This window comes from Eutrigla gurnardus, assembly GCF_963514095.1.
Source record: "Eutrigla gurnardus genome assembly, chromosome: 1".
NCBI lineage: Eukaryota > Metazoa > Chordata > Actinopteri > Perciformes > Triglidae > Eutrigla > Eutrigla gurnardus.
Window position 1 is genome coordinate 3,305,798 of NC_139915.1, and position 27,851 is coordinate 3,333,648.

At 41.3% G+C, this 27,851-nt stretch overlaps 1 protein-coding gene across 1 annotated transcript in view; it reads right to left on the reverse strand.

Moving 5' to 3' along the window:
* Positions 1-8,305: 8,305 nt before the first annotated feature.
* Positions 8,306-27,851, reverse strand: part of LOC311019224 (CUB and sushi domain-containing protein 1-like) — a gene marked incomplete at both ends in the record, with an annotated part of 320,797 nt that continues 301,251 nt past the window's right edge. Inside the window, 15 exons of the mRNA XM_084018496.1 lie at positions 8,306-8,465; positions 11,181-11,243; positions 12,649-12,775; positions 13,033-13,120; positions 14,942-15,054; positions 16,250-16,411; positions 17,099-17,161; positions 17,627-17,806; positions 18,001-18,112; positions 19,639-19,712; positions 20,895-21,001; positions 21,441-21,507; positions 21,599-21,772; positions 26,399-26,578; positions 27,036-27,212. Coding sequence (XP_083874622.1) covers positions 8,306-8,465; positions 11,181-11,243; positions 12,649-12,775; positions 13,033-13,120; positions 14,942-15,054; positions 16,250-16,411; positions 17,099-17,161; positions 17,627-17,806; positions 18,001-18,112; positions 19,639-19,712; positions 20,895-21,001; positions 21,441-21,507; positions 21,599-21,772; positions 26,399-26,578; positions 27,036-27,212 — 1,847 coding nt within the window. The remainder of the gene's footprint in view (positions 8,466-11,180; positions 11,244-12,648; positions 12,776-13,032; positions 13,121-14,941; positions 15,055-16,249; positions 16,412-17,098; positions 17,162-17,626; positions 17,807-18,000; positions 18,113-19,638; positions 19,713-20,894; positions 21,002-21,440; positions 21,508-21,598; positions 21,773-26,398; positions 26,579-27,035; positions 27,213-27,851) is intronic.

The window sequence follows — 27,851 nt, forward strand, 5'->3', positions numbered from 1 at the left end:
TGGTTTATCATTTGATCAATTTCAGCCTTTCTCTGTATCGTTGTCCTTGTGTTTATTTGAAGTATTGTATTGAAGTGTTAGTATAGGACCTAACACTTGTTCTATTTTTAGCTCTTACTTTATCGGCAATGATACATTGTGGTTTCTTTGTTTCCTTCTTTTGACAAATGTACTTATTGTAAGTCGCTTTGGACAAAAGCCCAAATGACCTAAATTTAATGTAAAGTATTTACATGTAAAACTTGTCCTCCTGTTTTATTTATTGCTCCATGAATCTCATCTCCCCCATATCTCGTTTAGGTCTTGAAATATATTAACCCCCAACCCTCCTGTAAACCTTGTCTGTAAGGTGTTGGACGAATAAAGTTTCGGCCTTCCAAGTCATCATTGGGTCCCTTCTTCCGAAACAGTCCCATGTTGCGGCTGACTGGTTGAGCTTATTTTCTCCGTTCACCGCTGCAGCGTTCTCCTTCTCCACTTTCATACGAGTCATTGATGGAATCTCTATCCTTGTCTATTACATATATATATTCGATTTCTCACTGACATGATTTGCTGGTCCCAGTGATTCTGACCAACCTGTGTAACCACGGCAACGATCTGTTAAAATAGCAAGTCAAGAAAAAAAAAATCACGTTCTTCAGTTTCTTTCAAAGGTCCGACCATGGTGGGGATGTAAATACTGATCACGGCCACTTGTTAGTGTGCTGCTTGGAGTTTCTATTTAAAGAGCATGCTGCCATCAGATTAGCAGCAGATATTAGTAACTGACGCTTGTTGAAATGCGATAAGTAGGACAATCACTCCAATCCCTACAGTTAATAAGCAGTAATTGACCTTCACAATGTTTGCTATCAGTGACTGAATGACTCAGTGTAGATTAATCTATACGTACAATGAAGAGGCAAAGATAAAGTCCTTTAGCACACACTTTGCCATGGATTATCCCGTATTAATGTCAGGATTAAGGTGCTCCTCATTGAAATGACCAATTTGCACAGGGGCTTGACTGTGAGTTCAAAATTGAGCAATTAGTCCATAGTGACTATGTTTAATTAGGCCATATTTCAGTGTGATCCGTCCGTCCGTCCAGTAGCCTCTCCCAGCATACATACTGGGAGAGGAAGTGTACGTTGGGGAAGTTTTAGAGGGCTAATAAACCGAGGTAAACAACATTAACTCACCTGACAGGTATATATTTAGACTGCACTGTAGGGGAGCTGGATCACCTGAAGGAAACTCAAGAAAACATGCACAGACAGGCTTCAACCAGGTGGGTCAGATTAAAACCCAGGACTGGAGGCACCAAGCAGAGTTTGTAATGATCATACTGAGAAAATGAAAATCATGTTAACGACTAGTTCACAAATCAGGACAGCGGTTTACAAAAACATTGGTACAAAGGAGAAAGTATTGTATCAAAAACTTTATTCTCAAATAAGGTTTTCAAAATAGCTGATAGATAAACTGTGAGTCTCTTGAACAGCTGGTTGTGAGGCTGCATCACATATAGTATCTGTTGTTTAACCATTAATAGCACTCCATGTTGCTTCTCTCTCGTAATCTCATGGGAGGACAGATAAATGCAATTTGCTGTCCTTGAATTCAAAACTTAAGAGTAAACCATTTGTAATTTACCTCTGGAGACAGGAGCATCCAACACGTCTATTTGCTAATGCTGCTGTCAGAGTAAAGCACAATTTTATTTTCCACTCCCAAACCCGTAATGTCTAAGCAAGGAGAGCCAGATTCCTCCTCCTTCAGACGGACATGAGGTCAGATTTTGGGCCATAAAGGGGTCAAGTCATCCAAAATCTTTTGTCGTTCCTCTCCCAGATATAGTTATAACAGGGCTGCTGTTACACAAGAACACTGCTTTTTTTAAAGGAAGCTTTCAACCCCACAATGAATACTGTTCATGACAGTGTGACACCAACCTTCTTGTTTTTTGTTCAATGGAAAGTAATTCATTTTAAAAAAGTATGTAAACAACAAATTCAAATGCAAGAAATCACCAATGTTTTTTGACACAGGTGCCACATTAAAAGCCACATTATATACCATAGTTTTGCAATGAATGGAGAATTAAACATGTCGATGTTCAAAAGAAACAAATATTACTGCCCCCAAAATGAGGAAGTGGAGCTAAAGCATCGTCGTATATGATGGTACATGAAAATGAACTCTGGGTCCCACAGTTTTCTGTTCCTGTGTAAAAGCAGCCATAATGGACAAAAGAGATCATATGACATTTGGATATTTGATACTGATTATTTTTTTTACATGGTGTGTAACAGTAAAAACATTGATTTTAATGAACAATAATGTTGTACCTACATCATTAATCATAAAAAGTACAGCATGTTTAATAATTTGTTTGTTTTTGTTTTTTTACAAATTCTCCATAAAAAATAGATTTCTGTACAAAACTTTTTTTTCTTTTGCACCTACTTCAAGTTCAGCAGCACTTGATGATGGCGAGAAGTGACTGATGATAATGACGGTGATTATGATGCTTAAAACAATAACGTTGATGATGATGGGAGGCTCCTGGTGAGGACTTGTCATTTTTCAATATCTCTCTCTCCCATTTTGGGAGAATGAAAATCAAATTTTTATTTACCGGGAAATACATTTCTAAGCAAGAAGCGTCCATAACACGAATACAAAACTAATGTGTGGTGATCCAAAATAGGAGCTGCCATGCGCCGGAATGATTGTTATTCATCCAAACAGGGCTACAGTCAACTCACAACTCACACACCAGGTTGTACATTTTATTTAAAGCTCTAATAACTGAACGAATGACGAGAATTTGTCACAATCCAGACTATTTAGAATCGCTGACACAAAGGCCTGCCAAGGGCAATTCTGAATATTTACATTTTTTTCACTCCAAACTGAATCCGACAGAGTTTCCCTCCATTAACCCTTGGAGTCTTCTTTGTGTGTATTTGCACTGGTGCTTAAATGACTCGCAGACCCCATGTTAGTGTAATTTGGACACATCTCAAGCTTATCTCTACCATGTGACGCTATGTGAAAAGGCAATATGTGACATTCAAAAATTGGACCATTTTTTTTAAAAGTTTGCAGCAACTTGGTCCCCATTCTTTCAAAGCGAACTGCTGAGAATACCACTTTAGAGAAAGTTAGGGACCAACTTTTCCCCAAACTGTGAAAAAGTCTCAGCTGAAGAAGCAGAGCCACCCTTGACATTTAAGAATGTAGTGGGTAGTTGTATTTCTTTTTCACTTGTAGCCAGCTGTCGCTCTTTTTGAATGTTGAAATGTTGATCACTGCTGACAATGCCAGATGAAGGACAAATGTGGAAAAGTTGTCCGTGATATTCAAATTTTGACGGCATCTAAGAGAAGGTATGTACCTTTAAAAGCCTTACAGTATGTCTTTCCATCAGAGAAGAACATAATGGCTTTATCAAACTAAATCATCTCATTACACCAGGAAGGCTCTTCTGTTATAACGTTGAATGTATTCTTTTCATATTTAAAATAAGTTGCAACATACTCTCAGTTTCAATAAAAATATCCGTTGGAAGATCATTTCCAAAAAGGTTAGAGCCACAACAATAGACTTCCTTTTTATAGGTGAGAGGAAACACGGTGGATAGTCCTTCTCCACGCTCCTTTAATTAAATAGTTTTATATCCAGCATTGTATCAGCTCGACAACTTTCTTCATCTGGAGCACAAACTGGCACAATGGAGATCTATTTCCCTGACACTATGTGGAATACTTTCTTTTGTTGACTCTCATTTGTTCTGCAGCTCCACCGTATCTCAGCAACATTGGTCAAAATGCATCAGTGATTTAATCAAGGAGAAATGAAATTACCGAAATGTTGTAATAATTTAGGATTTCTGCTATAAACTGGAGAACAGTCACTTTGCGTTCCTGCAAATTGATCTGAAATCTAACCCCTCGGATGTTTTCATGGCGGAAGAAACTGGGACAATGCGGAGTCTAAATGTTCTTGTTTGAGCACGCTGGGAGATCAGATCCGTGTCATTAATTGTTAAAAATTAGACCTTTTATTACGCCTGTGGAAACCTAGCAGCTTCTAATTTTTCAGGCTCCATTATGCTTTCTTGACTCCATAGGAAATCTCAACTGAATTAATTAAATCAATTAAAATAGAAGCATGGGGTGCACAGCAGCACTGAATAGAGTGGAGGCTCACTATCTCGTGAGCAGACGCTCTACTGTTGTTTACAGATGTCTTGTGTATTTCTGTGAGGAGATTCGGAATGCGTTTCTTCTGTCTTGTCGCCCTTTAACTATTGCCAGCAATATAGCGAGTACACAAATTGGCATATCTTTGTGTGTTTCTGGCTGTCTGCTCATGACCCGGACACCGAGGCTGTAAATGACAGGCTGACAATGGATTTTACATAACTAACAATATCCCATAGTTATGCTTCCAAAGATAATCACCATTATTCCAGGACATTTGATTTGCAAACATCCAGGTCAGCGGTAGATTAATTTTCAATTAAATGAGCTGCAAATGTAAATAGAAACTGCATTGCTTGCTAATTCATTCTCACTTATTTCAAAATATGTGGATGTGCCAGCCCTCTCATACCAAATGTTTTTCTTTATAGTATTTGTCATGTCTCATGTTGGTGAGTTGAGCCTTGGCCTGAAATATAACACTGGGATCATCATTTTAGCTAATTTTCATGATCTGATATCTCTTGTATTCCATTCAGCATTAGTCCTGTCTTCTAAAACGTACGTTCCCGTGTAAAGAAAGTGCATCGTGAATGACGGTTTGAGGGGAACATATTTTGTTGTTGGTGGTGAATTGTTAAAAAAACTCAGGACTTTCACTTGGGAGACTGTTGTTCTTGTCCTGTTTGAAGTAGTAGTTTTTTTGTTTGTTTGTTTCAATGTCAGGGTAATTTAAAGTCAAACCATGGTGTTTTTTAGTAAACCTAAAAAAATTTTTTTTTGTTGCTGTTGTTTTGTTTCAATTTGCAACTTTCACCACGTCTTTCAAACTTTTGCAAAACTGCTAAGTAATCCAGGAAAATAAACCCTCAAATTGCAATTGTATTTTAGTTGTATGTGGCGAAATTTTGTAGGAAACAGCTTTATTCACGCCTCCACTTTGCTGGCTCAGCGTATTCAGGTGACATTGTGTGTTAATGAATGGATTAATGAGTGTATGACGGTATGATGGATTGAGGTTGAATGATTGTAAACATGGGCAACATAAACGGAAATGTATTTGGCCAATAAAAACCATGCAGGTGAAAGCCAATGCCTGAAGTGTAATGGATGGTGTGAATGGAGGGTGAAACAAACGAGAAACAGGCCTGAAGACACTAAAAGACACACACCGAAAGCAGTTACATCTGTGATCTAAACCATGTGCAGCATCTTTCGAAAAATAAAATCATTTTGAGAGAACACTGCGAGAAATAACAAGCTTGACAAGTGATTTGAAACTAGTGGATTTTCTTGCATCCTGCAGACTCACGGGGGTTAGTAGGACTTTTTTGACTTAAAATACCACGAAACAAGCGGAATGCAAGGCCGCACTTACTAAGCTTGTGTATTTGTTGCAGTGATGTTCCAGCATTGATAAGCAGGATGTAACGTACTCTCTGCACACGAGGTATTTCTCAAACAATGGCGGGGCTCCGGGGGGCGATAACTGTCGACAACAATAATTGTGCATGTTGTCTCCGACTGTGTATGTTTGTCCTCAGACTTGCATGACCAAATTCTCAAACAAATCGCAAAAATACACTGTGAGCTCTTCAAGAAGGTTTCTCTTGAAAAAAGATCGTGTGCATCACATCTGTAAAATGTGTTCATATGTATGTATGAGCAGTTGGGAACATTTGCAACACATCTTTTTTTAAAGAGATCAAGGGAAACAGTCAATCTTGTTTCTGAAAGCTTACACTGTTTGCTAAATGGAAGAATTCGGTCTTATCAAGATACTATTGAATCTTTGCGTACCCTTGAGTATACAAATGATGGAGTTTAATGCCTGTAAATACAACTAGCAATTGGGTATTAGTGTTTCTTCCACATGTTACAGCAGTAACAGTATTCAGTATGAGCTTTCAGAATAAAAATACACTGTTCTGAAAATGGCAAAAAAAGGGGGTGTCATTATTCGACACCAGAAGCTCAGAGGTCCATGGGTAAACTGATCCCAACTTTCTGGTTGGCTAGCATGTTGTCATAGCAACAAAATCAACAGTATAGCATGGAACCACCTGTTAACAGGGAGTGTGAAATATAGATGTGTATATACAAACACTCTGTAACCCTGTATTTTGTCATTTTCTCATCTTTTTAAAGATAAAAGTTTTTGAATAAAATGTTTCTTTTTTTTTCAATGACTCACTTTTCAAACCCATTTCAGACCCAAAAATTATTCTTTTTTTTTTTTCATAACCCAGTCAGAAAAACACACTAGTGCAAAATTTGTGCGGTTTAAGAGTTTGTATAAAGTTTATATTTTGGGCTCCCCAGCAGCGGTGGTTTGGGAAGTCCCATGGGGCCACTGGGTATTTGAACATAGAGTCTGTTCATCGATATCTTCACTGAAGAAAAATGCCAGTAGCGACAAATAGAGACAACTATTTGCCTCAGTTTCCATAGCAACCTGTCCTTGTCTCTCTCTTTTCCAGCACGGCTGACAGAGGTGTCTGTCCGTCCGTTTGTCTGCGTCTGTCTAATTTCTGTCAGTCCGTCTGTTAATCTGTTCGTGTTCTGATATTGTGGCTGAAGACTATGCTGTAGAAAAACATTTCATCAGTCATCGCTGGACCGATGGTCCCAACCGGAGTTCACAAATCATTTCCTGGGTTTGGCCACAGCTGATTGCAGCAGTTGAAGATCTTGACAGCTTATTGCCTCCAGGCTTCCACTTGTTCAGCCACCAAGCACAGAATCCTGGCTAGTCCAAGAATAAAAATCAGTTGTCTGACTCTTTGATTGTGTTGGACAGGCCTCCATTGTGTACACCAAATGTCTGGTTTCCTGGTTCAGCACAGTCTGCCTAGTGCTAGTGCTTCGTAATAAACTTGGGGGGAAATACCATTTGCAAATGCCTGCTTTGGTATGTTTTAGCCTACATTAATTGCCACATACTGTAGGTAGACATGGTCATAATAGGCTGTACAGTAAGTGGAAGAAGGTAAAGACAATCACAGCAACCTATTTGAAAATCCATTATTGACTGGCAACTGAACTTACCGAACTCTGTGATTGTCCTGCTATATTAAACTTAACCCATTCAGCTCTCCGAGTAGGCTAAAACAAACATGTTAGACATATCTGCAACTGTTATTGGACTATGTCTTGTGTAGCACTAGTACTCCTAGTACTGATCTAATACTAGTATCCAGTACTCAATGAGAGGACTGTTTTGTGTAAAGTCACTGCATTGACTGTGTTTGGTTGTCAACATTGCAGCAGTCTGCACGATCGCCATCCGATTCCACCGAAACAAACCGTAAGCTGCAATCATGTCAGAGTCCAGTCCTGTCAAGTCCAGCGTGATGGAAGTCAGAGGTTTTTGGTTTATCACCAATGGTGACAAATAGGAAAAATCCAATTACTATTCAACGTCTGGAGGGGGTTGAAGGGTGGGAAAGTCTATGTGCTTCCCCTGAGAGGAGAACCGCACCGGTCTCACCCATGTCTGGCCTGCAGCAGGGGAGTGAGTAAGTTAAGAGTTAGCGTGTACCGCTGTGCAAATTTAGCATGGGTTTCGGATGGGGAAGAAATTATTCGGGTTACAGGGAGGTTATTCAAGGATCACATGAGCGCGGCCATACAAAGCCCTATTCACATGTAAGTTGGGTCGAATTTGGTAGAAGTCAGCTGACACTGGACGGGCACTGGTCAATGAGGTTGTCGCTCTCGGAGGAAGTTCAATTCATTTTTACCATCTTTCTGTGTTTTTCCCGGTGCCTGAATAGCAACCTAAGAAGAAACGTGGTCCCTGCATTAATCTCCTGAACAACACATTGGATGAAACCATCGTCTACCTCCTTGTGTACTGGTTCCAACGTGGTTTTGCTCTGACAGACTATAGGGATAGGTGGATGACACCGTTGGTCGGGTGTTGGTGGAGCAGAGCGGCATTACTGTGCAGATTGTGCTGACAGAGGACCAGCATGCTACAACACAGACTGCTCACGGTGACGAGTCCAAATCATTAGTTTGTTCTTTCTTCTCTAGTTGGTTAAACCACACCTCAGACCAATAGGGAGGTTGGGCTGAACCACAGCATAGGAAGTGGCACGTTTGTCGGACTACACCACAGTGCAGACTGTATTGAGTGTGGTGTCAAATCGAACTGCCTTTGCCTCAGTGGGCTTCATGTTGGTGTCATACATTGGGTTTTCAAACGATGCCTGCCCGTTGGAGCTCTCATGGCCCACGTAGCCATTGAACTGGACCTTGGGACGGGTTCTGCAAAACAAAGAAGGAAACATATCGGTCATCTCAGGTAATCGGATTCACAAGGATGTCTTTGCAAAGTTATATTCCATGTTTGGGAAAAGAAAATAGGTCTCTGAAACACAAAATGACAAATAAAAAAAACTCAGCGCAGCAGTTGTTCAAATTTGCTGATGTCCTCGTATTAAAACATAATCAAATATCTACTGTCTATATGTGCTCTCAACAAATTCACCCATATACAGTCACAGACAGCCATTTCCAACAAACCAAGCTCAATTCTGTCAAGTGTTTGGCCAGCAGTGACTAGTGGAAAAAAGGTTCTTGCATCTAAAGATCAAGACATTTCTTTCTGTGGTTGGTGAGTCAAACCAGAGCCAAAAGGCCAGGGAATATTATATTACATTTGTGGCTAAAAAAGAAAACTAATTGGATGCTTAAGATGCTTTGTGGTCTGACGTGCCTACAGTATGAGTTTGTTAAGGGGCCTTTTCACCCCCAACTGTTAGAAAATTCCCTTACGAAGCTTTAAGTGAAACAGTTACAGCTGATTTGAAGATACAGTATCCGTACTCATTTAAGTCGTTAATTTGTGTGAAAAGCTTGAACATTTTAAGATAAGACAGACCAGATACACCATGTTACAGTTTGCATTGCATGTCCTATTCAGCATCATTGGTTTAAAAAGCACAGATGGAAAGGAAAATGAGGGATGAAGAATTATTATTATTGTTATTGTTATTATTATTATTATTATTATTATTATTATTATTATTATTATTATTATACATTATTTAGTTTTACAAACAGATAAAAAAACAACATTCAATCAAGAGGTAATCTGAAAATATTCTTCTCTGTCCTTTTGACCGTCTTATCATTAGAGGTGTAACCATTCATTCGATTAATTCGATGGATCGATTGTCAGTCCTATAGATTCTACTAAATCGATCTGCTAAAATAAATAGAATGAATCGTTTTGGCTTCACCAATAATCGATATAAATGCATTTAATCGGATGAATCGTGATTCTTACTTATGATTAATGTTTTAATACGTTTAAGACACTCTCTCCCCTGCCAGCATGTAGTCTATTGAATAATGTTCAATTACATTTTTGTATTCAGCATAAAATATTATGCAGGTTTACTTTTTTATAGAATAAATATGTTATTTTTCACCTTTCAGAAGAATACAGATAGTCTCACTCCCATTATTGCATGTTTATTTCATGGATATAGAATTTTAGTTACAAGTTACTGAATCGAATCGTGGTTTACAGAATCGAATCGAATCGTTACCAAAAAAATCGTCCTTGAATCGAATCGCCAACTACTGTATCGTTAATCGAAGATTCACACCCCTACTTGTTAGACATATTGGGTTTTACCCTCGATATTAAGGGCTCAGCCTGAGTAAGAGCAGACTTTTTTTTTCTGGTTAAAAAAAAAAAAAAAAAAAAAAATCTACAAATTGCAGGGGAAATGATGGCAGGAGTGAAAACATGAGCCATTACAACTGCCTGCTTCAGTGGCTCAGCTGCCCAGTGCCCATCTGCTGTCTGTGTGTCTGCATGCAACCTGCCATCATCCAGCAAATGTTACCCACTGGTTTTAGTTCAAAAGAATATATTATTACTGAAGCTGCCAGAATGATAATTCTACTGCAGGAGTTCAAAAAAGATATGCTGTGAAATAAGACTACCCCTCTCCTAATTTGTCTGTTTGTCGCAGATTACATTTTTGGATAATCAGGTCCTATAATCCAGTTAGATATAATCACTTACTCCCGAACCCTGTGGAGCTATTAGCAGGGAGGAGTGCTGCAGCTGAAACACTGTTTGACTTTGACCTCATTAAGAGTGTGTGTGTGTGTGTGTGTGTGTGTGTGTGTGTGTGTGTGTGTGTGTGTGTGTGTGTGTGTGTGTGTGTGTGTGTGTGTGTGTGTGCGTGCACATGCACTGGTAGAAAGCTAACCCTGGGGAGCCACTAAGCCTACCCTACATGCTCAACCCATCACTTTACAAAACTGAACACACACCGACACACACCCCAGACCCTCCTGTGTGGCGGGAGTTCTAACCGCTGCACTGGTTCCTGGTTGTGGCTGTAGGTGCAATAGTTTAGTTTTATTGGTAGAATGAAGAACAGCTCACATAACTGCTTTGGCAGTCTTATAGATACTGTACACACTTATGGGCCGAGGTAGGGAGAAACTGCCGCGTGCACCTCCTCGCTTTTAGTTTCTCTTTGAAGATATTGTTGTCTAATTTCTGTCGGCTTGATGTTGGGCGGGGCCGTTGTGTTATATACATATAGAAGTCCATATGACATGTTTCAATGAGACCAGTTTAAAGTCAAATCAAATGTTGTATTTGTTCTGGATGACATGCTGACAGAGAGATGACAATGAGATCAAAGACAAAGAAATCTCTTTAAATGATTGCTGTTGTGATACAGTAGGGCTGCACGCCTTCGGGAATGAAAGAGGTTCATTGAGGATAATTTCACCTAGACAGTCTCTCTTTAATTTCCCTGTGAATACATTGTTTTATTTTCCAGTAATACAAATACTAGAATGTCATGTTTGGGTCGGTTGTGCAGCCTTACTAATACAGCCTGAAGCAGAAGCCAAAAACTCAAAAGAAGGGATGAGAAGTTTGACGGAGGATGTGGCGGCGGGCGGAGGTCTGGTCGCTGTTGGAAACCAGGTGAATGACAGACTTACCTGCCGCCAGGCCCCCAGGTGTCTTTGGGTCTCTCATTGTCATCTGTGTCAGCAGACAATGTCCTGCGTACAACCATCAGCTTTAGCATACATCGCTATCATTGCACACTGCTAACAGGTGAGCGCTTTGTGGAACAGGTTGAAGGTAATGTGATGACAGGGTACTGGTAGACTACGCTAACTTTACTGTCCTGTAAATATCTATGGACGTCTGCTTGGCCCGACATGACAATCAACATCTTCACAGGGTTGACTTTACTATGAGTTAGTACAAAGAACATCACTAACAATGTATTACAGTCTGTTCCCTCAATAGCATCGATATGTCAGGACGCTACGCTTCACCGCAGACTAATCCTGGACCAATGACAGACCTGCGTGTTAACGTGTCATAATGATGCTGTTAGATGAGTCAGATGAAGTGCAGAAATAAGAACATCCCACCAGATGGAAACACTCAAGATGACATTCTAACCTCAATACGGTTGTTAATTATCTGGTATCTTAGGGCACTGTAAGACTTTTGTGAACTTTTGAGGAACAATAATTAAATACATATAAGGTCAATCAGATTCTTCATGCCACGCTTGGAGTTCTTGTTTAAGGAGACGAGGTGGATCTAGCAGCCTTTACTCAGGCGTGAAGTGACTCATAAATTAATGATGTTTTCAAAGCATAAATACATCATTGCCCTCTTAACTACACAGGCACTAATTCCATGATGGTGCAAATGTGGCGAAGGCACACAAGCTGATAGACTCTTCTTTTGAATCTCATGCATATCTTGATATAAAATCTGTGTCTATAACATGAAGAAATAATTTGTTTTGTGGTAGAAAATGGTTACACTATTGCGCAAGACTATACTATTGCTTTAATTCTTTGTCTAACAAAACCACCTTCACACTCACTTCAAAATATTCCAAGTGCAGCTACAATTTACAGGAAAAATGTCCGCCATCTAAAACATGAATAAACTGTACGTCAGTGCTCATAGGAATTGTGTTATACATCTGACCTTTCCTTGAGAGTAGGATTTAGGAGTTATACATATAATATGTATAATATAAACTATGTGCATCATAACATTAGTTCGGAACAATTTCTTATTTAGAGAAGCTTGAGAACTACAAGTTGGAGTTTTGGTGCCAGCCCCCAGAATGAGAGCAGCATTTACCAAAAGGCAGACACCCCTAATGGGAATTTAATGTGCAGCAGCCTGGAGGGAAACCTCACGACACATTAAAAAGACGTGAGAGAGTCGGTGTTTCAATGAAACGTATGGAATGAATGACCGAATTAGGGAACAGTGGTGCACTGCAAACAGAAAAAATGTTCAAAGGAACCACTCAAATGCACTGAAAATCACGAAGTTGTACACGCATAAGAAATTAATTGTATCATGCTGCAGTTTTCTGAGCATCATTGATTCGGAGGGTGAAGCTGCTCCGGTCTGCTGGGAGCTTACCTGTGCTTGTAGAGGTAGAAGGCGAATCCAGACAGGATGAGGGCAAAGAAAGGAACTAAGATGGCTGCTGCCACAGAGCTGCTGTTGGTGTAGGGGTTGGATGGGTCCATCGCCATGGTTACGGGGCCTGGGGGATACAGACACAGATGAACCCACACACATGGACACCATGTGGGCATGGGTAATAGATGCTTCTAGTATTATTATTCAGAATACTTGAGCTCTACTGTTTACTTCGTCTGACATTACATTTATTTTACTTTGCACTCACAAACAATACTCAATACTTCTTCAGTTTGACTGACTGCTTCAGTCCCACCTTCATGACATTGTTTGCTAGGAAGATGGAGGCTGAGTGGTTCTGCTGATGTTGAACAGACATACCTTGCCTTGTTAGATGGAACTTGCCAAAGTCTTTACTGTGAATGTGCCCCTGGTAGACAAACGTCTTCTGATCTGATTCTGCAGTAACCTGAAAAACAAAGCATTCAGACTCTCAGATCTCAGATGATCCGCCCTGTCCAGGTGGAGCTTCTTTCAGCCTGCTTCCCTCGACAGCAGGACCTTCCTGGGAAGGTGTTCGGAAGGAAAGTGTGAAGAAGTGGCTTATGGGTCACACATGGCGTAGGCTGTAAGACAGGTGTGGGGTAACAATATTTTGAGCATATTTTAAGGCAGGTGGAAATGTAATTACCTTCCTGCAGTGTTGTGCAAAATTACACTTTGATTCCGTTCACACACATTCAAATGAGCTCGTTCACCTTCATGAATACAGTTCCAAAAAATAAACTAGCTCATTTCTTAGGCCTTTTTCTTTAAAACTCCTCAGAAAGTACAACGTTTAGACTTTCAGATTTCAGTATCGGATGTCTACCACAATATTATATTACTTTATTTTTTTATCCCTTCATTTAAACTTGCACTATTTTATGTATTAGATTTTACTTAGTGAAAATAACATGATATGATATGAAATAAACAAGTTCAAACCAAATCTACGCATGTAAATAGTAGCTGCACCTGCATGATATGAGCACACAGAACAGCATCTGTCAGCGGGAGAATAGATAGAATAGATAAGGGACCTCACTCGTGTCATGAGTGTGAGCTCGACCCTCCCTGAACGTTTGCAACTCGCTCACATTCAGTTGACTTCTGAGGCCTTGGATGGAATAGAGATGGCTGATGCCTCCTCCTATTCCTGTAGTCCACCATGCTGGTGACCAGCCTCACAGTGAGCATTCACTGTCTCCAGGTATATATAAGAGTTCAGGGTTCACTAAAAAAAGAGCATCTTAAAAAGGATGGCAACATCATTCTTTTAGTATCAATACTTACTGAGCCAGCAAATAAAAAGTAAGGTGCATGAAACAATTATTCGTTTGGTAACCTCAATAAACAATTCTTTACTTTACTCGTATACATCTGAGTCTTCTGCCCTCGTTCACATTCACCTGCTACACGTCGCCTCCTCCCTCCTTCTCTTTGCCCTCTCCACCAGCTCGTGTTTGGAGGATGACACAGCAGAGTTTCACCCACAAATCTACAATCAAAATTTCATCTTCCGACTGTAAAACGATTCAGGAATCAAGATTCCGCCGTTAGCGGTGTGACACTTCTCCTCCCTCACCCTTCCTGTCGTTGACAACATGATAAATCGTCTACGTGCTCCTTTTTCTTCGGCCCATCTTTCTTTCATCTCTGCCTGCTGCTATCTTTCACAATCTCCCTCCTCAGTTCCTCCGCTCCGGCCGCTCTCCTCCTCTGTCAGCAAGCCAAACAGGATCACATTTGTAATCCATTCCCCGGTAGACCCAATCTTCAGAAGTCCCAGCTTCAAATATCCAACTACTTTAAAAGTCCACATGGAACATGGAAGCTAACCTTCTATCTTGTTAAACACTCGATGTAAATGTGCAATAAATCCACTCTATTTGTAGTTTTATTGGACATTACATGCTGGAAATGTTTGTCCAGGCCAGTAACGTCCTTGAGTCTCTGTGAGACACCTTGAAATGCCACAGAAGTGCAACCTTGCATCAAAAGCGGAGTAAATCACTTCAATCTTCTTTAGACATTTGGAAAATATGTTTATCAAGGTTAATCGTACTTTAAATCAGTTATGCATCCAACGTGACATTGGATTTGTTCCTTAACAGCCAGCCCAGGTTGGGAGTGGGTTTGGGGGATGTGATGAGCTACATTATTGTTTCACAGGGCAGTGAAATTGATTTTGATAATTAATAAAGAGATGTGCAAACTCAACATGCATTTAAAAACAGGTTTGTCTTACATATCCGTCCACAGCCCAGTTGTCGTTTTTGAACTTGCTGTAGTAGTGCTCCGTCGGCCCCTTCACCTGGTAGACCTTCAGCAGCAGCTGGTTTTCCTCTGACTTGTAGGTTCCTGAAATGAATCAACAGCAACCGAACCTCTAATTGTGTTGGCAGGACAAAAACAGAAAGACACTGACGCCAAGGTCCCATGAGAGGTGAGCAACCAGAAAAAGGAGACAGGTTGACTTACAAACAGAGAAAAGGGGCGCCTTGACATTTTGAATGATCATACTGTATTTCCTCGCCAAGTATCTGACACATTTCTGGGGAGAGAGTGACATTCACCCTTTAGCTACGCGTCTCTACTGGTTAACTACAGTGCCAGCACGGAAACTTGCTGTTCAGTGTGACAAGTCCATATCGCAGATTCAAAATGAATTCTCCCACCTCCTTCCTGCAGAAAACGCTTCATGACGCTGGTATCAAGCTGAACTATTGATTGAGACATGAGTGTCAGTGGAAGAGTCGGTTGTTTTTTGTAATATGCTACTATTTTGGAGTTTTTCCACTTTCAAATACTGCAGCGTTACCCTTTTTGTTAACCTTTCAGTTATATATAATATACATATAATATACAGCACATCTGCATTACATTTGAATAAAACATGCATCATGTGCATGTGAGTGCTGCTATGGAGGGTTGTGTTGCTGAGGTTGAGTAATAATGTGGCCCTTCACACCGCTGCGGTGATTCTGATGCATCGCCGTGGAGGGCCACAAGCACACAAATTGGCAGGCGGTTCATAATTTCAACCGGTGCCCCTGCATGTTACATTATTTAACGGATTAATGCTCTCGCACAAAACCACTTTTTTGGCCTTGCAGACTGTGAATGTTTAGAAAAACAGTGAAGTACTTAGTAGGAGCAACATAGGGAAGCATGCCAATATCGATACAGATCCAGTGATGCTTTGCTCCAAAGTGTGAACGAGGGCTGGATCCTTATCAGCCTGCTGTTTGCTCACATCGACATAGTGCTTCCTCTGTATTTAAAGTCTGCAAACATCCAACATCTGGAATGGGACTGCTCTTCCTTGACCTCACTGATGGTGTGACAATGCAGGCAGACACGCCCACTTGGGCGTCATTTAGTTGTTATTCTACATCCATATTAAATAACATATTTTATTTCCATTCTCGATAAAGTTTCTTAAACTTTTCTATTCCACATACATGTGTATGACTAACCTATGAAAATAAAACTGATTGGATCAGTTTCATTTATCCATAACATGCAACATGTATAATATCTTGTTGTTTTTTACCTGACAGTCTGATTGACACTCCGCTGGTTTCCAGTAATGTGACATTGACTCTGCCACTGGTAGCGTTGAAGCCAGTAACTGTAAATGTTGTCGCCTGTCTTTTCCCCAAATACTCATAAAAGCCACTCCACTCCGAGTTGGGAGAGAACACGTCCACTGGAACTGGAACGGAGACACGGAAACAAAACCAACAAGACATTTAAAGTTACTTCTTTTTCTCTTTTTATCAAAGACTAAGAGAGCTGTCTTAAATAGTGACACCATGTGATATACTTAGTTTAAAAGGATCAACTTCTGCATTCTTGCACCTTTGTAATGTTTCCCTGCCACAAGTCAAAGGAACAGAAAGAACGGCGAGAAGACGCTCAGGATTAACCAGTTACCTCTTTGTGTTTGCCAAGAAAGAAACTCTACCTCTGCTGACTCAATCACACACTTAGAAATATGACTTATTCAAAACTCAGCAGTTTCCACCATTTTTGCTGGAACTTGGGTGTTACTCTCTCTTCACCGACTCCTTCTAAATGCATATATTGATCGTAAAGTCCATCTTCAAACTTACAATGTATTACATAGTATTGCACCTGAAAGTTTTCACTGATTTATTAACTCCGTCTGAGCCTTCATCCTATAAATCTGAAATAAGACTACTTGCACTCCACAACAGCCCTTCCTCTCTGGGCTGCACATTGTGGACACACTGTTTACTAGGAAACTGCATGGTAAACACTATTTCAACTTGAAATACAGTTAAAAAAACAAGCTGCCAAGAAAACATGCGGGTGCAATAAGTCTATACTGTATACAGCACATCTGTGGTTTAAGGACTACAATGTTTATTCTGCAGACCTCGGATCTTGTTCTTCTGGACATCCGACTCTCCTCTGCCTTTGGGATTGACTTTCACTCCAACTGAAACATAAAGCAGCAGAACATTTAGCTGAGCTCACTTGATGGTGAAGCTTATTGACTAAATATTTGTCATAGATAAGGTTTAGAATGACAGCACTGAGGAAATATGGTCAGTATATATTAATGTAGAGAATGATAATCCCATTAGATTGCCTTCTTAAGAGGTGGGGTTTCCCCAGACTGGCATCCTATTCCCTGTCTGTTATAAACCTGACTGTTGTTTCTTTTAATTCATCAAAGTATGTGCAGCCATCCGCTCATGTCTTTGAGACTAGATAGGGACGTGAGTAAGCATATTAAAAATAAAAGAAACCATCACTGAGTATGCCTGAGGCTGATTTACAAGAGCATCGCAGTAATATCAGGGTGGAGATCAGTATTTATCCTAAACCATATGGGATAATGACACCCAGTTAATACTGTTAGCTCAAAATAGAGCTGCATTTTGCATGACAGGCTGAATACCTTTACAGAGCGGGGGTTTGCCCGACCACCTCCCGTCAGTTCTGCAGGTTCTGTGCTCGGATCCTCCCGCCAGATAGAAGCCGTCTTGGCAGGTGTAGATCAGCGTATATCCCAGCGTAGGCAGGTCCATAGAGCGAACGTCTACGTTACTGGGCGTCTCTGGCTGTCTGCATGAATGGGCTGAGTGACAGGGCAGAGGGAAATCAACACAGCTGTCAGGAACATATCATACCTCTCCACAAAACCAAAATAAAGGGCGATAATCAATAAAATGCAACATAAAGATCGACAAAAACTCATCAGTGACAACAAAGTGGATGAAGTATCACACATTATGATAGGAACAGATGAGTAATAGCATTGTTATTTGCTACCTATGCACTCCGGCTGTGTTCCACTCCAGGTGAGGTTTTCCAGGCACGTTCTCGTGGTGGAGCCCAGGATGTGATAGTTCTTGCGGCACTTAAAGGAAATCTTACTGCCAACCTACATGAATAAAAAGTCATCTTTATCCGCAGCTTCTTCAGCCCTGCCACTTAGAACACTTAGGGGTTCGTGTCATTTACTGAAGATAAAATCATTTTTTTTATTGATTCCTTAACACGCCGTTTAACTCACAAAGAGAGAAACAACAATCACTTTGGTCTCTTTAAGTGAATGTGAGATTGTTAGTCCTACATGTGGGTGGTAAACCCCTCCTATCTTTGAAGAGGTGTCGGGGAAATATGATATTTGGGTAATATCCAATTATACCTCCAAATATTGAAGGATTTGCATGTTTGTTTGAATTCCATTACACCAATATATTCCATACCAGGTTCTTATCCGAGGCCCAGACAGTCTGCTCTCTAAGACGAGAGAAAACATTGCTGCTGTTTGTCATCTCTTAAGCATTTCTTAAGAATTCTGGGTGCCACTTTTATTAGGTCTTTACTTTTGACCTGCAAAATTAGAAAATCAAACCAGGCGTCATATAAAATGAAAGGATGTCTGTCTTTTTCCATCCGTAAAACTATTGTGGAGTCGAGCTTCGTGTCTGTCCTTGACTGTATTGTCATTGTGGCCATCAACACTCTGTGTATTCTACTGCATTACGGACTCATTGTTCTCTGTATCACAGAACTAGCTAACAGCTATAAAGTCGCAGCTTTGCTACTTTATTACGATGCTAACAACCGGCATCTATGCTAGCTAACTTCCCATGAATGTCAAATTTATTTTTCTCATTAATCCATCCCAACGTGTCACAACGCCTCGTTAAGGTCCTTAGGGTTATGATGTTGATGCTTATTGTTGGTTCATTTATGGGTCATCTTATGGGTGTTTGTTGATCGGATGGTAGGGCTAAAACGCGGTAGCATTCACTTGTTGTCATAGCAAGGGAAAAACATCTGGTCAAGCAACGTGTTTACTTCCTCTATGACCGCTATAAAAAAGTTTTAAAGTAGCAAATTTGCTACTTTTTAAATTTTTTTTTATATATAATAAAGAATCTGATCCCCCTCTCTCACCTGCATTTTCTTTATGCATTTATTCATGTGTAAATATAGCCGATATAAACAAGTTGCTTGGATGCGCTAACACCGGATGTTTGCCGTTGCTATGACAACAAGTGAAAGCTACCGAACTGCCCGATCAATAAACACCCTATATGACAACATGGCCTCATATAAATAAAACCAACAATAAGCATCAACATCATCACCCTAAGGACCTTAACGAGGCGTTGTCACACGTTGGGATGTCTTAATTAGAAACATAAATGCGACATTCATGGGATTTTAGCTAGCATAAATGCCGGTTGTTTGTAATAAAGTAGCAAATCTGCGACTTTATAAAGTAGCAAATTGGTGACTTTTTTTCTCCGAATATTGCCCACCTCGGCTACGTTCTTTTTTAAAATGTATTTCCTACACCATCATATGTTTGCCATGTCCAACTTGTATATTTTATGTAATGGAAGATTAAACTGTAGTTTTATCAAGCATACAGCCAACAGATATATTTCTCACCTGGAAGCCCTGGCCCACGACCGGTATGCCGTAGGCCGGAGTTCCTGGGTCACGGCAGTTGTTGAAGGCTGGATCTACACACACACACACACACACACACACACACACACACACACACACACACACACACACACACACACACACACACACACACACATAAAAACTGAGTATTATAGTATGCATTCACATTTTTATAATCTTTCTCCAAGTCAAAGATGCATTATGATATTTCACACATAGTGGAAGCTTCATTTCTTGTCTTCCATGCATGGTAGCATCAACGTTTACACTAGTTCCACTACGATCGGCACACTGCATCGACTCATACTCAGTCAAGGCAAAAGTACTCAGAGCCGAAGCCTCAGCAGTATCGGAATGCATCATATTCTACAAACAGTGTGAAATGTGAGTAAAACCCTCGTCTACAAGGTAACCGCTTCATGGTTCAGATAAATGTAATAAAGAAGAAAGGACAACATTTTTCATTTTCTCTGAAATGTAGTCGAGTAAAGATATAAAGTTGCACACAAAAATGCAATAAAATGGAACAATTGAGGTCTTTGTTACTTTCCACCAGAGCTAGAGCTTCTAGTAGTTAAAATAATGTGGAGGAAAGAAGGATCGACACAGCAGAACTTTACAAAAATAAATAAAGTTACAAGAAGTTATTCATTCTTGTCGGGCATACAGGTACCAGCATAGATGTATTTTGTCGTAATTCATATTTTCTAGCAGAGGAACATGACTGAATGCTGTGACAGCTGCTGAGTTGCTGAAGGGCTACTTTTCATGACTCTTACACAATAATTAGGCTTTTTCTTTAATTTCACTACTTGTTCCAAATGAGCTTCATGCTTTCAAAAATCACCCAGAGCGAACATTAACTTTAAAAATATGAAGGATGGAAATCTTTACAGAAATCAAGTGCTGACATCTGAACTACACACTTCATCTATTGATTAGATAATATCTTCAGCTCTCTCTACAGAGGAATATTTATGCTCAAAATGTGTACGCGGTAAACCCCCAAATCTTGTTTACCAATAATCTGATTTCACACAGTTTTATTCAGAACTCGGTGACATGTTTTTAGTTTTCAGTAAATGTCTGTTCCTCACAATTATGGTGTAATATGTAATATTTAGAGCATTTTCAGAGTTAGGAAAGGCAACATCATGTAACACAACGCCATGTTTCATCATGGAAGTGTACTGTTAACATGTTGCAAATGGACACAGTGGTGGTGTTTTCTTTACCTATACAGGCTGGTTGTTGGCCACTCCAGATCCCATCGGCTTGACACACTCTGGAGACGGAGCCTACCAGCAAGTGTGGGGTATGGCAGTAAAATCTGACCTCTGACCTGTATAGAAACACAAACAATGAATCAAACACGCAAATTAAAAATAAGAAAAAGGAGTGAGGAGTGACAATAACATAGATTTAGGTGCGGTTTGATTTCTTCACCTCTCCCTTTAGAGCTTCGGCTTACTTCCTTTTCTTGTTTTGGCTCACAGACCAAATCTAGGTTTTGCATTCCAATGTTTCAAACTGACACACTTTACCAAGTCAACACTTAACCTCGGCGGAACAAACAACACTTTGAAGTGGTTTCACAGTAAAGACAGAGTACATCCTTCCTTCTTTGTGCACCAATTTTAGTTTACAAATGCCATTATCCTGTTTGAGGGAGAACACATTTGTCAAAAGCTTGATAGTCTTCATGCAACATTCATGTGTGCTCCAAATCCAAATCTAGAATAAATAAACAGTGTCTGAGGTTGCTCCCTCTAACCACTAACCTGTAAGAGAAGATGTTCCCCTCTCTGAATCCCCCTCCAGGAGAGCCCGGATCGCCACACAGCACAGCTTCAATGAGACAACAGACACAGTGAGTGCTTCTCCTGGGTTTGAACGGCTAACGCGTCCGGAAGGGAAACCGTTTATAACGTTAACTCACGCAAACACTGCGGTATGTCTCCTGTCCACGTCCCGTTTCCCTCACAGGATAACACAGCGGGAGTGGACAACTGGTAACCATGGAAACAACTGTAGCTGACACTGGAGGCCCATGAATGATCGGTCCCTTCCACTTTGCCGTGTTGTACTTGAGGAGGAGGTCCACACTGGATGACTGAAACACACACAGAGGCAGCCCATCATCTGCTGAGGACATCACGCTGCTGCCGTTCCTCCGCCTGCTGCTCGCGTTGCAAATACAGCAGTTAGACCATTTCTGTTGGATTTAATCCCCTCTGGTTTGCCTTTGCTTCTACAGTGTGTAATATACAGTATAGTGAATGTGCAATGGATCTTACACTGTAGCTGGTAGAAATGTGATCATTTGTTAACATAAAAAGGCAGATATGAAAGAACAATTGAAACCCCTCTGAAGTGAAGCAGGCATTAAAACCATTTTTACATGGTAACACTGGCCAAAGGCAGATACTCTCATAGTAGTGATGTTGTTCCACCAGGCCAAATGCCGTGAAACACCACATAGAGTTGACCAACGACCGCTTCCCCTCTCTAATCCCTGATATATCCTTAAAAAAAGATTGCCTGTGAGGAATTCCCCAAGATGGCTGCAGATGGGAGGCACGACACCGAGCGATAACAAAGAACAGCGTATAGCAGCAGACGGCCGTAATCACCATATGGACATTTACTGTCTCAAAGCAGGAGATGACCTAGGTCACTGCATTTAAGTCGCTTCACCAAAAGACAAACGACCGTCACCATATGGACGGAGAGCTTCTGAAAGGACGTTTGGGATTTTGAACTGTCTGCGGTGGCATTTCTGCTTTCACTCTGGTGATTTGAAGTGATGTCGCTTGTCTGTTAAATTAAATGCTTGCTATATCATTCACAGGATTTTTCCATCAACCTTTATATTTTGAAACATTGGAGTTTTCAAATATATATATTATATATATAATGTAAATGCCATGCCACTCATGTGTCCTCGTCTTTGTTAAACTTTTTTTTTTATTCCTCCGGGCTCCCCTCGTGTGGAACGTCACGACGCCAAGATTTGTGGGTAATACCCTGAGGCACAGTCTGCAGATTTACGGAAAGTGGTCATAAAGGTCTCAGAATGTCTGCTAGAAAGTTCTCAGCGCTGGATGAATTGACAGTCAGACAGCCCTAAACCCTGGACGTCAGGTCTGTGAGTCCAGGAGTGAGAGACTTGGATTGGGCCAAAGTGTCTCTTGTCTTCCTCCCAGTCGATGTAGTGGGCGTGGCCTTCCCCATTCTTTCCTGATTACCCAGCGTGTCTGGTTGCCTGCTCCCCTGCCATCCATCAGCCCATCCGTCTGCAGTAATTAAACACTGGCTCTTCATCCAGATTGGTACTTCTACCTATTGTATCAGCGTTTAGGCCACCTTTTGAATCCAGACTTCCAAGTTATTTCCTCCATAATTAACTCTTGTTTCTGTGCCCGAGGATCCTTCCCTCCACACCTGGCTGCCCACGCTCATTGCTCCCGGTTTTCTGCCACCTATTCCCAATCCATTCCAGAAGTCCTCACCCCACCCCCGACTCACCGACCGGCTCCGTTCCCCTCCATCCTCCGTGTAATAAACTCTCGGTCTATTCAGCATTCAGCATATAGTTCTCTTCAGTCAAACATAATCTGTATGTATGTAACGCTAATGATTCATATGAACCACAGCTATTGAAAATGTCAAAACTGCTGGTGTACATAACCAATGTCAAATGGTCCAGCAGATCAATTCATTGATTAATATGCATTAAAAAAAGACTATTTTTTATACAGAGAATGGAGACTGTGATCACATGGACACATGCTGCTTATACATAATAACAGCCTCAGAAGATCTGCAGAAAGCCCATGTGTACAGACATGCATCTAACTTCAGAACACCTTGATAAACATCTGTGTGTGTCCATGCCTGAGTGTGTGTGTGCCTAACTCCCTAAGATAATGATAACCATCTGCATGCTTTCAAACATCTAATAAAGTCAGTGTAATTCTCATCTAACCAGGAGACAGATGGTTTCATGCTCCATTCACTCTGATATGATGATATACAGAGTGCACATAAGCATACAGAGACAGAGAGAGGGGGGGGGGGAGATAAATACACAAACACACAGCACATAGGTGCTGGAGCTGCAGGAATAAACAGATACTAAATCAATTCATCTCAATATTGACTATTTCATATTCCTGTATTCTGTTTTGCTCCCTCCATTCAATCTTTTATCTTATTTTTTTCTTTTATCTCAGTTTGTTCTCTATTGCATACTAACCAGTTCCGTGGATGCAGAAGTGCAATTAACAAAAACAAAAAAAACTAAATGTTTTTGTTTGTAACATTGCAGTTTCTAGGCAACTGCCGGATGCTCCAAGCAAACTAATCAGCTGATTAATTTATAGTGCTCTGCTTTTTGTTCGTCCCACTGAATCAAATCTTCACTTTTCTGTTGTGTGACTCCAGGAAAACATGCTGGCGGCCGGTCAACAGCTGATGGGGATTCAATTATGAGTATTTTCTAAAAAAAACAAGGTTGTTGTCTGGGATCAAATTCCAAAAAGCTGATGAAACACTTTTATCGACACGATCAGTTAATATTCCAGAACAATATTCCTGCAGGTCTTTGATGCTGAAAGCTCTCTGAACTCTTTCATGTTCCCTTTGTGTCTCCGTTGTGAATCGACAGCGTTGGCTTCACATGAGTAACTCTCAGCCCTGCTTGCTTACGCACCTCTGAATTTCACTCCATCACTCCACTCATCGACTCCTTTGCCTCTCCTCTCCTCACCTTTCTTCTTTCCTCTCACGTCTCCACTCAGTTCTTTCATAAACTCTGCCTCCTTCCTGTCTTCCTTTTCTTTTCAATCTCCAGCCCTTTCTTCCTCGTCCTTCTGTCCAAGCCCCAGTCCTCGTTTGCCCACTTCCACTGCTCTCTCGTCTCCTCCTCCTCCTCCTCCTCCTCCTCCTCCTCCTCCTCCTCCTCCTCCTCCTCCTCCTCACACCATCGCTGCCTCCCGCTCCCTCCCTTTTGTCTTTCAGGTATATCCCCCTTGGTGCAGTTCAGCCAGCTAACACATTTTATGGGCTTAATCCCTTTTCTCACTGTGTGTTTACAGGTTTGGGGCAGGTATTGATTTGCCTCTCTTTGTTTCTCCCATCAGTCGCCCCCCCCCCCTCTCCCTCTCTCCCTCTCTCCCTCCCCCCTCTGTCACTGTTCTGCAGCCTCGCTGATGGCTCATCACATTCTCTCATTTTCCCTTTTCATTCACCCACTTGACACTCGCTCTTTTCCACCTGACATTTTCTTTCGTTCTCAATTTCTATGTAAGTCTGTCTTTGTGTCGTTTGGTGACTGTTCTCTTCCTCTACACCTCACGTCACCCTCCCTTTCACTTCTTTTCTACCTTTCTTTCTTTCATTCATTCCCCTTTGCCTCCTCCTCATTACCTCCCTCGCTCACTCTCTCCTTCTTCCTCGCTTGACTCAGTCTGCCTGTCAAGGTACACTTTTGTGGCGTACAACTCCTTTATTCAGTAGGTTTCTGTGCGTGCATGTTTGTCTGTGTGGGAGGAAGCTGTTCCCAAACAGGATCAAATGAAAACTTGTGGACTGTTTGAAGTGAGAGAAAATAGAGGAGATGAAAACAGGCGCAGAAACATGTGAACGGAAGAAGTGGAATCTTAAGAGGAGAGAAAAGTGAGGTGCCAAGGAGGGAGAGGGGGAGAAAAAAGAAAGACAAACAGAAAGACAGAGATGATTTGTGGCATGTTCCTGTCGGTATTTCATTCCATTCTTTCCTTTTAATTTTCTTTTAAACTTCCTGCGCCGATCTCATTCCATACCACCTACAGTATTTTTCACTTCTCCGGTCCCCCCCCCCCTCTGCATCACTCTCTGGTTCCCCCTCAGTAGCCTCTCTGCCGGCTTTCTCAGTTTTTCATCTCAGTTCAAAGCAGCTGCAACTGCAGGAGTCAGCAGGAGATTTTCTGTTTGTGGGAAGAAACGGCAGGGAGGATCTCAGGAAACATTGCCTGTTACTGTGGCTGAGTATCATAGTCAAAACTCTAAATATGGGCTGTTGTGAAACTATAATTCATTTTATTTTTAATCCATTCTTTTGGTTTTCTCTTTTTTTGGATGTGAAAAAAAAATGTTTTAGGAAATACACATTAATTTGACTACTTGTTAGTAATGTATTTGGTGCGTGTTTGACCATTCAAACAATAGGTGTACTTTAAAACAGAAGTGTAAGACCGTCTTACCTCAACGCTGAAGAACATCATGTCAACCATGTTCTGCTTAATTTACCTTTATGTCCTGTTTTTATTATTATTACCTGCCTATAACATGTTGTGGAACAACAAAAAATACCCTCATCCATATTACATTGTATTTTTTATATGACATACCAACATATAAAGATTCATGTATCATTAGTGAAGGAAATCCAACTATTCAGAATGGAATATGGAATGGAGCACAGCATGCAAACTAGCTGTGTTCCAACTCAATGAATAATTCACGTAAATGGCTCACGCTTTTTGGACAGATGGACGGACAATGCAGATGTGCTTCATGTATTAGTACTCGCCCCTGCTGGATCGGTATTAACAGTGTAGAACAACGAGTTATGAAAATGTGCCATCGCAGTGTTTTCCTGACATACTGTACTGAACCTGTGGCTCCATGATCTTATTAAAAGGTCTTGTCCATTGTTACTTTGGAGGCTGTTATTTGGGGTGTCGGTTCTTCTTACCTTTACAGCTGGGCTTGGTTTGGTTCCAGGTTCCATCTTTGGTGCAGCGCAGAACGTTGCGTCCAGGTGGTTCCATCAGGTGACCAGGATTACAGCGGTAGGCCACCGTGTGGTTGAAGGCAAACTCACTCCCTAGATAGATCCCGTTGGCTACTTGGCCAGGATCTCCACAACTGATCACTGAAGGTGGTGAGAGTCATGGATACAGTATTTAGAGGTTTGTTCCAGCAGTCCTGCAGCAGTGTATTTCTGGACACACGCCATCAGCATTGAAAAAAAGAGTGTTTTGACTTCCTGCCCCTTAACGTTGTCCTCATCCTCAACTCGCAGACTTCCCTAACTTTCTGGAAGCACATCCTGGTTTCTAATCGTCTACCTCCCACCTTCTTTTCCCCCCTAACTACACAAGTTGAAATCTCAGACCCGCACCCATGTACAGACCTGTACAGCAGCAGGTTGCCCAGTCTATGAACAATTCATACCCATGGATCCCCTGCATGCACCAACACTGATACTATTTGCATTAGTAGCTGGAATCTAGTTCGACCGGGGCAAACTTTTACATAACAATGCCTACACCCCCTGCAGTAATAATGAGGATATAACAGTACAGGCAATGCTATTACACCGATCCTACCAGTGCAATCCGGGGGTTGTCCTGTCCACGTCCCATTGGTTGTGCAGTGTCTGGTGGTCAGGCCTGAGGTTTTGAAGCCGTCCCAGCATGCATAGGCCACCGAGCTGCCGAAGGTGATACCATCACTGAAGACAATCCGGCCGTGTGCTGGGGTGCCGGGGTTGCCACAGGATACGGCTGAGAATCGAGAAAAAAGATTAAACAGCGATGATTAATTGACAGCGATAACATCAGTGTGAGCAATGTCGTCTCGCTGTCACTCAAGGCTGATCAGCTGTAGGATGCAATGATGAGTGTATCATTAGAGGCAGCTAGAAATAACATAAAATATGTCCTTGAGGTGGCGAGGCTGATAAATAACTAAAGGTTGTTGGATTGAGTCCCAGCTCTGAATGGCAGCTGTACAGTATTCCAGTGGCGTGCTGGAAGCTGGCAGGAGGCTGGTAATACATCCACAGTACCCACTCTAACTGCCAATGAGCCACTGAGCAAAGCACACAGCCTCAAACTGCTCCAAGAACAGTTGTATCCTGGTTCGCCGATCCATCATATACCATAGCTTGGTCAGTGCCCCCTGGTGGCTGATAAAGAACCATCATGGCTTCAGATGACTCCGATGTTAACACGCCTGCATCATTATTAGATGCTCACAGCAGGTGATGTGAGACAGTCACACGGTCGTTTGTCACTCACTAACAACGGCCAGCCATGACTGCCCCGTCCAGAGCACCGTATCTGAATGATTCCATGCGTGTATTTCATGAAATGAATGTGTTGCGTAGATGTATTCTCATGGCATGTATAACAATATTTTAG